Here is a 12,592-nt window from a genome sequence, read left to right as displayed (position 1 = left end):
GTGTATGACTTAATGAATAACACCCAGCTGTTTTTTCCCAGCCGTCAATGCATCAGCACCATCCTCCAGCTGATCGGAATATCTTTACATCATCACAGCTCCTTTTGTCGTTGCTAGGGAACTCCCACAGCCCCGTTACCTTTCTTTGAAAAGTTATTCACGGGTTACAGCTTACTGGACGTTGCCTGTGTGGCAACCTAGTTTCTTCTTCCTGAGCTTGTTTCAACATCTACTATCTTATTTCCTTTCCACTCATTTTACAAAACACGTTATTCAGCCAGCATTGTCATTCTTCTGCGGGTCTGACATTTTTTTTTAGAAGGGCTTGCCTAAGCAAGACCGGTGGTGGATTTTAGTCTGGCCTACTAATCGGACCTCGTTGTCCCAACTAAAATGACCTTTATTAGCACCCCCAACCCCAAAAGTTGTTTTGTTGTTGTTTTTTTTTTCTCACTGTGACTTGTCAGCTGCCGAGCACGTCAATCGGACTGCAGGTCGAAAATGCAAAGCCGTAAAAAATTATATTTGTTTATTGTGTTATAAAATAGATTATCATCTAAAAATGACAGCAGTACTAAAATGCCCCCCCTAAAAGATTCTGTAGTGATTTACGGGCTTTTTTTGGAACAAAATTTATGACAAATTAGAATGCCCCTTTTGGAGCTCGCCTGTCATTTTTTTCCGGTTTCAGCTGTCGAGGCAAGCAAGGTAATATTGCTTGAATTGTTCAAGCAAGTTCTGTTGTCTAAAATGGCGACCGCTCGCCACCAAAATGCAAATCAAATCCACTTCAACCTATGAAAGTCGAAAAGCGTTCTGCACAATAGTTTGGATTTAATTGACATCAAACGTGAGTCATGTGATCACCTCCACAAAATTGATCGATTCTCCACTCACACAGGCTGAAGTGGACAAGAGCAAGAATGTGCACACGAACCCCGACTGGTTATATTTCTGACGTTTAGCTACTAAGTTTTTCGCAATTATTTTCTGTTACGCCTCCCTGTCCCCCCCCCCAGCGAGAAGAAAACAATATGCGCCCCCACCCCACCACCCACTCTCCGCCACAGCTATAAATAATAGCATTTTGGTTGCAAAACAAACCTACACCGTAGAGTTAATACTCACACACAATAGGCAATGAGAGCACCACTGCCAACTACTGGAGTGGATGTGCAAATACACTTTATTGTAGTAGGGCGGGGAAAAAAAGGTAGCGTACTAGCGCCCCTTGTGCTCTGAATGTGTAGTTACGGAGCCACACAAGTCTCCAGACAGATACACATTTGCAAATCGCTACATGCATTAGTGACTCAAACAACCGCAGGACTGTAGCAAAAGTCACATGTAAGAACGCAGCCAATCAAGAGGCCCGGTGTGCATTTGTAAATAGCTTTGCTCCAATAATGGCCCCATACGACGGTTTTAATCTTGGTCTTTGCAAAATCAAATATAAACTCAATCAAAACTATGCAGTGAAATAAGAAAGACAGAGCAGGCCTACTACATAAAACACTCGACTACTCAGGAACTCAAATCGCAGAAAACTAACCGACCAGTACTTTCATTCTCATTCACGCAAACTAAATAAGGACGTCAACACAATAAAAAAAATACATAAATTGGACAAACAAATTCGAATGGGCTATTAAACTAATAAAATAAAATGGAGACACACTCACCTTCGCAAAATCAAATACAAACTGAATTAAAATGGACCACTCACCTGGACAAAAAACACACATAACAATCCAACTCCGAAATTTTATAGTGAAGGCACGACATCCTGTGGCTGCCTCGAGCCACAAACTTCCATCCATCCATCCGTCCATCCATTATCTGTCATTGCTTTCAAAGCTGTGTCAAGATCCATTCGTCATAGTACACTTGACCACTGATTCTCAAAGTTAGCGTTCATCCCGGTACAATTTTTATTTAACAGTCCATATTCAAAAGGGGATTAGTTTAGTTTTGTGCAAACTCGCCACAGGCAGGTACTTTAAACGTGCAAACATTTTTACCAAACCAAAAACTGGCAGAGGTGTTCACCTTTCACTATGACTTTCCGTGTACTAAGAATGTATTACCTAATTTAATATTTTCATATTTACGGGGCATTTCTTGCTGGCTATTGAATCTCCCCTGAGAATAAATCTTTTTCTTATCATCGTTTCCCGATCAGAGTGTCAGAGCGATTACTAAACTCAACATTAACAGGGTGAGACTATTTGCCAAAAATGCTGCAGAGTTGCTCCTGAACTTGATTCGACCTTCAACAGCTGGGTAGACACGCTTCCTGTCCGTGATGTATTTGGACAGAACCAAAATATCCATGTCACCTGCAAAATCAAATAACAAACCACAAACAAAATGTGACTGCCGCATGCTCAAATGAAGTCAACAGAACTTTTCATGCAAATTAGTCATTGGTTATGGCAATAAAATTAGAAAGGTTAACATATTTCCATTAAAGGATAATAATTTTGTGGCCTTTACTACAGGATTAATACTGTTTGTGTCATCAGTGGTTCATAAAGTGCCATGACTGAATCAGAGGAAGCGATTACATCACACAAGTAAAACATGTTGTCAGTGCCTCTGCAATCCGTTGTAGTGGTGCTGTTTGTAGTCGTGCATTCAATCATTGCTACTTTTGGTGACACCCTTAGTAACAAAGATAGTGCAAGGAGTGGTATATAAAAATTTTTTACTCTCCTAACACAGTTCGAGGCCGCCTTAAAACCCACCTGGGAACCTTGTGCACTTAATTTGCAGATGTACGCTATGCGGACCAAGTCCATGTCTATTTCAATCTTGGTCCCACAAGATTGGAGTTTGAAATGTCTGCGTTAGGTTAGTTACTTCATCCGTCGCTAACCTTCCGTATTTTTTTGTACTTTGTCAAACATTTTTCTTCAAAGTTAAGCTGGTCCTGCAACTCAGATGCGACTTGCATATACAGCGTTAAAACTAGAGCTCGGACTGGCATCCAAAATCCCAGCTCCTTAATGCTGTTGATTTTCTTTTGACGGTGGTCAAATAGTTTTGGTGTATTACTGCCGGTAGTCACCTATAGCATGCTAAAGAAGTGGATGTTGATGCACCAAAATTATTTGCCAACTGGTAAAAGAAAGTAGAAGAAAGAATGGAAGAAATCTGACTTCTGTTGTTCTTGGTCTGTTTTTGTCAAATGTTTGTTCTGGTTTGTGTTGTTTTTGTCATACTTTCATTATATATTTAGCCAATTTCCTTGCCTTACATGGAAAACATACATGGAACATACTGAATGTACTGTACACACTTTCCCCAAAATTGTGGATATAAAAAGCCCACACTCCCCTGTTCAAATGACATGTTTTTGTGATCTGAAAAATGGCATAAAGATAACTTATTTCAATACACCATTAATATAACCTACAACCTATACAAGTCAATTGAAAAAAAAAAAAAGTTTTTTTTTTTAATGGAACAAAAAAAAAAGCATATGATTAACCGGTTTTATAAATATGAGTTAAGCAGTAAAATCCACCCGTTTTTAGCCATGTGAACACAGCCACATCCACGGTCGGAAGAGGGTGTGCGCATTTTTGCAACCACATCATCTCAGGTTTTGTTTATTTATTAGTATTTATCATTTATTATACACGTGAGAAAAAATATTTATTTTCAGTTTTTTTTTTAAGATATCACAAATACCTTGCATTTAAACAAGAACGTGTAGACTTTTTATCTCCACTGTATGTCTTTGCTGTCTCTAATCCTATATACCGTAAATTGACTTCAGGTGAGGATACTCCCTAGACTGATCAAAAGACTTTGAGCATTTTTATACGGGCCATTAAGCTTTTTCTGTCGTTGATGGATCGTTCGCTCCCTTCATTCGCACTTGCCTTTTAAATGGTTTCATTTGGTCGGCAGTTAAGTCAAAATTGCTGAGGAATGGAAAATAGGATTGCAGATTCTCATCTTCTGTTAAGTGCCAATAACCTAGCACAGGTTTCAGAAAATGTCCGAGTCATCCTGGCTCTGAATTGTTTCTACGTTTGCGGCTAGCAATGCAAAAAGTTGAGAATTTCAGGTAGTTTGGGAACTAGCACGCATTTTGATGGGAACTATGTTGAAAGAAAGCAATGGCCGAAGCTAAACTCGGTGAAAATGTCGTCCGTCGGCCCCACCTGTATTATGCTTAAGCATCTCCTCCTCGATCATGGCATAGCCGTCACCTCCACCCACCAGGTAGGAAGGCATGACCACAGTGTACGTTTTCTCCAGATCCAGTGGTTCGTACTTGGGCACTCTGCACTGGGTGCAGAGGACAGATAAAGATGCAACCCGCTGGTTTACCGGCTTTGACAGGTCATACTCTACATGGATGCCTAGAAATGTAGAAAAATGGGACGTCTGGTAAGAAACAGAACTTGTTTTGTTTGCAGGCTATTTCCTGGTGAATGATGTAATTAAATAATGCTGACTTTTTGATTGTGAAGTGGAAGGGACAATTTTTTTGTTATCAATCCCAAAATGTAAATGTTTCTTCCTTGTCTTGCGTAACAACCTTGTATAAAGTTAAGTGTGGATTGCTGCTCTACTTTTTTGTGCAACATAACCGGCCAATAAACAAACTGCGATGAATTCACAGCCTACTGTCTCAGTCTCGTCCATTGGGAAAAGTGAGCATATGCATTCCACAACTTGTCAATACTGAGAATGTTCAACAATGCAAAGTGATGAGAAAAGCGACCTGACACTTGCAGGAATTCTCCATGCATGCCTCCGTATCTGTGAACGGAATGTTCAAAAGCCTTTTTCATAGTTGATCCTTTTATCTGAATCAAGTCCACAGTTTGTTGGAATGGTAAGACAGTGAGGACCTCCTCCATTGTTATGGTACCTGGGAGTCAAAAATCACACAAAAACAACACAATGAGAAAAAGAAACTGCGACATGCCCGAAGATAAAAAAAAAAAAAGTCTCCTCTTACTACTTTACCATTTTTGTAGCGCTCGTCAATTGCTGTGCGAATGGCTCCGCTGTTCAAGATGCATACACCCACATGGTTCCACTGCAACTCATTTGAGTCTTTTAAATTGTGGTTAACCTAACATCACACAAGAAAAGAACAACGTGAGATGTCGACACTGTGCTCTTCAACTCTAAGTGATGTGGGTGTAAGGCTGGGCGAAAAAAAAAAAAGAAAAATCTACTTTTTCATATTATCTGATTTCTTTATATGATGAACTAGTTTAGTCTTGGCTTAGTGTTTTTGCAGGTATGCAAAAAATAAATAAATTACCCCCTTTGGCAATTTGAAGATGCCTCATAATGTGAACAGTATAATTTTCCAATTATGAGTTACCGTGCAACAAATGTGCATCATATTTAATAACTATGTAAATAACATAGTTTCAAGTTGAAATATAACAAAATTACTATAAAAATCTTGAAACGTCTTTTGCAAACAACAACACTCCTCATGATTGGCATTTAAAACAGTGAACCCAACAATACATTTGCATACAAAGTTGCAAATGAAATTAAATAAACTCAACAAGTGCAAAGAGAAATAGAACACGACAATACACTAATTGACAGTCCTTACTATTTTTGGAGGTATACAAAATAGACAAGAAACAAATTGCAAAAAGAAATGAACGCGTGACCACACACCAGTATCCTAATCCATTGGTGGACTTTACTTTTGAATGTAAAAATATATATTTTTTTGATTTAATCTTAAAACATCCCTTACAACACAAGGTACATCAGGCCTACCCAACTTCGCCGCGGTTTATGCGGTCCACAGAGGCAGGCTACAAGAGGTAGGCGGAGCCTTTGAAGGACTCATCCAACCAATTTGGACGCAACTCTCCAGATGGCTCGCTGCGAAAAATATTTGAGCGACCACCTCCATTGACAGGCCGGAGCCGAGGCGAGGAGGGGCTCCCGACGAGATGGCGGGCTTCGTCGAAGGATGGCTGAGTCAAACGGGCTAGCCAAGGAGGCGCGATTTTCATCTAACTTCCACATCTTGCATATGGTTGCCCATAATTGACGGTTTTTATGCACACTTTTGCCACGTTTGAGTAAATACACACCAGGTGATAATTGACCTGAAATTCACTGCACTGACTAATCACGATCATTTAATCGCACAGACCTATTTGGGTGATTATCACCACTGACTCCGCAATCAAAAGTCCTGTTGGCCGGCTGTACATGCTCAAGTAGGAACTGAGAAGCATATTCTCTTATTGTCAACGTTGTGGTTTGTTATTCTCACAGTTTACAGAAGTTCTGATGTATTACCATGGCGTCACAGATCAAGTTTCCAAGGTTGCATTCTCGAAAACGACACTCCTGAAAGGTCCCGTTGAGGTACACCAATGTCTGGCCCACATATTTTTTTGAGTACTGAACCAGCTGCTCCTTCCACTTCGCCACATCAGCGAGGATATTGGGATCTGGAGGGTGAAAAGGGGAAATGAAAACACGAAACAAGTTTTATTGTGGCAATGCCATGTTTTGATTTGTTCTAATCCAGCCAGACATGACTGGATCAGATACGGCAGTATACCTTGAGGTATGCTACTGTCCAAAAGGATTGGGTTTCCAACTGCCTTGACAACATTCCCATCCTGATCAAAAGTAACCTTCAGGTAGCCGAGGTATTTTCCAAAGGCGTATGCCTGGACGACTGGCACATTTCTGCCATCATCTGACCTCACCATGAACGGGTATGGACCTTCTGGTACTTCAGTTGATGGAGCAGGTCCTAGAGGGCAGAACAATAGAAACTTTATTATTGAGTACTAGTGATGGGTGGGTCGATCCAAAATATTGATGTTGATGTTGGTATTGAAATTGATTGATCTTAGTGTCGTGGCATGGATACTTGAGTCATGGTTTCTCTTCTGTATGCACTTCTGCGGTTTTATAGCAAGGAAAAATTAGCACTATGGTTCCGATCATTTATTGAGCCAAGGCTTATTTTGAGTTTGAAAAATCTTATCACTAAATAAAAATGACCAGAAGTGTTTTCACATCAATTATACTTTAAAAGACCATTTATTTGTCTATCTCAATCAGTCAGTTGCATCAATAGATGAATAAAGAAACAATATTTATGATAACTAAATCTAATTAATACTAATTAAGTGACATTTTAATAATTTACCGGAGCACTTTAATATGTTCAGGGACACTGGTTGAGAGTCTCTGACTTAGCTTGTGTATCGCTTCTCTCAACCTACAACCAGCGGCGATTTGGCCAATCGCAGCACGGAGTAGACACACATTGTTCACCCTCCCTTTCCTTTTTTTTTTGTGTGCTGCTCGTCACGTGACATAGCGTAAACATGTAAGCAGGCTAAGCCAACATGACAAAGTCAGCGCAGCAGCATACAAAATACACACAAAAATAAACAAGCAGCATATAAAAATGGACCTGAAGGCAGAAGGTAAGCAGCCGTATTTAAGTATGTAGAGTATATATTGTATTTTCCGGCCCCGGTTAGATTTATGTCAAACCCAGATTCTAAGGGGTATTGATAGAAGAAGATGAAATACGTACCGGAGTATAGGAATGTGTTGGTGTGTCCTCCAATAACTACATCGATTCCTCTGACTCGCTTAGCAATTATTTGATCCACGTCAAAGCCAGAGTGTCCCAGGGCGATGATCTTGTTATAGCCGAGTGTGTGCAGCTTGTCAACCTCCACTTGCAGGGACGCTACCTCATCCTCAAACTTGAGGTGTGGGCCTATTACGCAAACACAAGAACGAAGGAAAGGTTCAGCAAGTGGTTAATACAGCTCTGAATGTACACTAAATATGCAAACAGCCGTGGAGCAATGAATCTACCATTTTTAAATTTTTTTTTAATCAAATCGGGTTTTGTCTATTTTGTGGCGCTTGCGAGGTAGTGAGAGACGATTGCACTTTATTTATTGTGAGCGACAGAACAAGCTCGCAGTTACTTGCATCCATACAAGGATGAGGTGGATGGTATATGTCATTTGTCAACACGTCATTCATAACCACGGTGTCACATCAAAACTAAAATTATTACTGTAATTTGAATAGCATTCTCGAAAATAATGGAACAATACACTAAAGATATTATTTACACTCGTTAATGCCAAAGCATGCTGGGAGTGCATCGTAGAGGAACCTTAGACTCTTGTGTCACACAAGGCACATTCACAGATTTCGGACTGGGGTCATACTGTCAAGATGACTGCATTATTGAACTTTATCCCTTTGGCTCTCAATTGCTTCTTCACACAGCCAAGCTGTCTCTTCTTTCTCTCTTGCTTGTTGGAGTGCGTGCGCCAGAGAAAAACAACGACAGTGAGTGAGAGAGTCATTACAGGATTTCATTCTGCTCTGAGTGTAAATATTTGAATTCCATGCGTGCGCTACGAAAAGAGATGGACAAATACCCACTTCCCGCCATGCTTATGAACCCTTTTTAAAAAAACTTCTCGTCCTCCGCTCCAAAAATGGACAGACTGTTCCAATTTTGATTTGATTTGCGATTTTCTTCACAATGGACAGCAACATTTACAAACATGACATAAAATGCCATTACAACATTAAAACCAAATACAGCTATTACTGTAATAATGCAAGGACATTAAAGAGGATTTGTCAGGGGGTAGTTCTTTCTGAAGTTCTCAAAAAACTATTTGCCATCAAGTATAATTTTGTATTTATGTGTAATTGTGTAAACAAAAATGCATGTTTTAGATCACAAAATGTTTTACATTCCGTACTAAATGTCAGATCATCTGTCAATAAAATCATTGTTGCATTGATTATATATATATATATATATATATATATATATATATATATATTCGTTATTATTATAAATTTTTTTAAACTAAAGGAGTTGAATCAGTACTTGTACCAGTCTTTTTTTTTCTTTTTACTCAGGTATGAATACCTTTACATGAAAACAGGGTATGAGTGATATTTCTGATTTCGTGCAGTAGTTTGTGAGGTAACAACAGCTTCCTCCTAATAAGAGAGTGCGATGTGGCCTTATAAGGCAACGAATTGATTCAACTCACTTTTTCCAATTATAATTCGACATGAATGGTGATACTGTACATGTAAAAGATTTTACCTGGCATTGACAAGACCGGGGTCTCCACGGTGGTGTACCCCACTACGGCCACTTTCTCCAAACCCACATTGATCACCACGTGAGTCTTGTAGTAGCGGCTGAAGTTGGCCGCCAGAATCTGGTCCGGTTTGATATTGGAACTCACCACTGAGCAATCAACATTCTGCAGGAAAGGGGCGATAAGACCCTCCACTCCATTGTCAAACTCGTGGTTCCCGAAAGCCTGTGACGTACACAGACAAAAAGTTGTTTCCACTTGCACGACTTGACCAGGCATGTTTTTAAAAGACATTTACCATCACGTTATAGCCAAGTTTGTTCATGAAGTAAGCCGCTTCCGCGCCTTTGTAGTAATTAAACCACACGGTGCCTTGGAACTGGTCCCCCGCGTCCAGTAGCAATACATGTTTCTCCTCCCTGCGGATCTGGGACACCTTACTAAAGCGTCGCGCCACCCCGGCGAAGCAGGGACCCCTGGGCGGACACTTCCCAGAGTCCACGCTGGTCTCCTCGATTCGCGCGTGGTTGTCGTTGGTGTGCAGCAATGTTAGTTCCAAGCTCGCGCCACGCTGCCAAGAATCGAAAAGCAGCAACAAGTAGAGGCAAGCCGAGACCGTCTTCCACGAGAAACTCATGGCGTGTGCGAGCGCGCGCGTGTGCGTTTGTGTGCGTGTGCCTGTTGTGTCCACGACGCGTCAAAAGACAAGCGGAAAAGGCGTAGGCTGCTTTTTCCTCTGTGGCTTGGGTATTTGGAAATTTAGACCTTACTTTGAGGAGTGCGTTTTATTTTTGAAGTTGTTATTTTTTCCCCCCATGTGTACTGTCGACCTCGGCTGAGAACAGGGGTCTTCAGCGTTTCTTAAACACATCCATTTTTGAGTACTGGTTAATGCAAAGACAATTAATTCTGAAATTGCAAATTTATATATACACATTTATATCGTCACATTTGACATATACGGTATATCCATCTATATGCAGAGTTCAGATACTGATAATGTTAATGATTTCTGATTACCGTTATCAACAATGATTTAACAAAGTAGGAACAGATAACCATCAACATGCGATAATTTATTACAATATATAAAACTCTTATATTGTCAAACGATCACAGTGCCCAGTCACTGGTATTTATTAATTATTTTTTTATTTTTTATTTTTTTTAACAGGGCCATCTGTGGGGCTACTGTGGGGGCTGCAGCCATCATGCTGGTGACGCTTTAGACCAAGGCTGGACTGGCCATCTGGCATACAGGACAGATGCCTGGCCTCTTTTAGGGTTGATGCAGTGCTATTGAATTCTTATTTTCCTCAGTTTTACCCCAGGAGACTGTCCCCCAATTTGGAGTAGGGCATTCATTCATTTACAATAGTGGCAGAGCCACGTGGTAGCCACGACTCCTGTAAATATTTTTTTAGAATCTGACATCTGTTTGCACAGTAGTACATTTGATTCTTACACTCCAAATTAATGATATGCATTATTTTTTACCTGCTAGCAAACAACCAATATTACTGAGAAGTCATTTTTCATCATAGCATCCACAGTCATGCTTTCACGAAATAAAATGTACATAAATCCAGAACCTTGCTCAACACATTCATAAGACATACGAGCAGGAGCCAACATAAATAAACAGCCGCACTGTGAATTGTGAAGACATTTTTCGTCCTTGTGCTTTTTAGATATGATTTGAGTAGTATGCAGAATGGTTGCGGCTCTGATTGGCTGTTAGCTAGCGAATGCATGAGCTTGAAGTACATTATAAGAAAAGCTTTGGCTAGCAGCGATAGCAGCGGTGTAGGAACTGAAATTTGTTGGAAACCAACTGTAGTTGAAAAGCCAAGCCTGCAGTCCGTATGTTAATATTAAGAATATACCATGGCGACCGTGAAGTAAAATAAAAACATTTAATTTGTTCGCTCGCAACCCAAAAACAGGAACTACTATAAATCTGTTAAAGCGCCCCCCCAAACATCAACCACATTTTTAATAATGAGTATATCTCTATACAGTATTGTGTTTTATTAAAATCATACAATAATAACATAATTGAACAGAATATCAAGAATCTCAAAGCATGCACCGGATGTCTTTTTTTTTTTTTTTTGTTAATTCACAAGTTGTGTGACCCCACCACCATCATCGTCATCATCATCTTTAATTTTAAAACCTGTAATCATATTATTTACATTTTATTAGATAGATGAAATATATTAATTCATTGATAATATTAACTTCCAAACGCTAGATCTTTACATAAACAAGGACATTTGGATTAAAATTTTCAGTTTATCTTGAAAATATAAATAAATCCAATAGTCAAATCTCCCAAATATAACGCCTGTGCTTGAATGGCGACCCGCAGTGGACAGAGTTAGGTGTAGCAGAGGAATTTCGAGTGAAAAAAATGGTTATTTAAAATAACTCAATCACTTTTAAAGGGAAAATAAAAACATGTCCAAGTTTAAACAGGTAAAACAACATAAAAGAAAGTCAGAGTGTAGATATGTTCAAATCCACTTTCTGACATCCAATCATCCATCCATTTTCGAAAGCGCTTATCCTCTTTAGGATGATGGGTGTGCTGGAGCCCATCCCAGCTGATTTCAGGTGAGAAGCAGGATTGACCATGCACCACTGCATGTGAGCCAATTGAAGCACCATTTGACAATATGCATCTAATATTTCAGGAGAAAATTCTGATTTGTCATTTTAAGTCCTTTACCGTGAAAGTATCATGTATAAAAGTCAAAGTAGAGCCCAAATGAGTGCTAAAATTGACAAAACCTCATTTGAACCTTTTAACTGAAAATATCACTTCTGGAAAATTGTCAGCGTAGCCTATAAGTTATATGTTTGAATGCCCATTTTGGCTATCAAAATATAACAGATATTAACATTTTTTATTGCACTAAAAATAAATTTTGTTAACATATATAAAATAATTTGGATCCAGATACATTTTTTTCCGTAGACTACTTTAGGTACGTACTTTAAAAAAATATTTTATTTTATTTTGAGAAACACTAAGTGCTTAAATACACATTTTGACAGTGTAAAGCTAATATTTGAGGAAAGCGTATTGATTTAACATAATTTGAACACCCGTACAAATAAAAAGAAAAAAACATCCGTAAAAGCGAAAATATAGCTCGTAAGTGTGTTTAAATACACCTTTTAGTTGTAAAATATGTTATGAAAGCTAGTGTTCAATTGAGTGTTAAATGAAACCAGGTTTACTGTAGTAAAAATCAAAGTAGAGCATAAAAGTGTGTTTAAATGCACTTTTTGGCGGTATTAATATAATCTTAGAGGAAAGAATATTGATAAAACTTCATTTCAATTTTCTTTTTTTTTTTAATGTGAACACATCTGAAAAAAGTCTCAGAGAATAAATGTGTATTTCAAATCAACCGTCGGCTATACAAATATAATATTGGAGGGGGGGAAAAAAC

The 12,592-nt window shown here is 39.0% G+C and overlaps 1 protein-coding gene across 1 annotated transcript; it reads right to left on the bottom strand.

Moving 5' to 3' along the window:
- Positions 1-1,168: 1,168 nt before the first annotated feature.
- On the bottom strand, positions 1,169-9,811 carry nt5e (5'-nucleotidase, ecto (CD73)). Its single transcript, XM_088316409.1, has 9 exons — positions 9,427-9,811; positions 9,131-9,353; positions 7,571-7,759; positions 6,575-6,772; positions 6,307-6,461; positions 4,990-5,098; positions 4,742-4,891; positions 4,176-4,376; positions 1,169-2,339 (listed from the first exon to the last, which is right to left on the bottom strand). The coding sequence occupies exons 1-9, from the start codon at positions 9,763-9,765 to the stop codon at positions 2,179-2,181; spliced, it is 1,725 nt and encodes a 574-aa protein (XP_088172535.1). The 5' UTR covers positions 9,766-9,811; the 3' UTR covers positions 1,169-2,178.
- Positions 9,812-12,592: the final 2,781 nt, after the last annotated feature.

The sequence above is a fragment of the Idiotropiscis lumnitzeri genome, chromosome 1 (genome assembly GCF_059441095.1).
Source record: "Idiotropiscis lumnitzeri isolate Australia: NSW breed Sydney's pygmy pipehorse chromosome 1, RoL_Ilum_1.0, whole genome shotgun sequence".
NCBI lineage: Eukaryota > Metazoa > Chordata > Actinopteri > Syngnathiformes > Syngnathidae > Idiotropiscis > Idiotropiscis lumnitzeri.
This window is presented reverse-complemented; position numbering and strand designations above follow the sequence as displayed.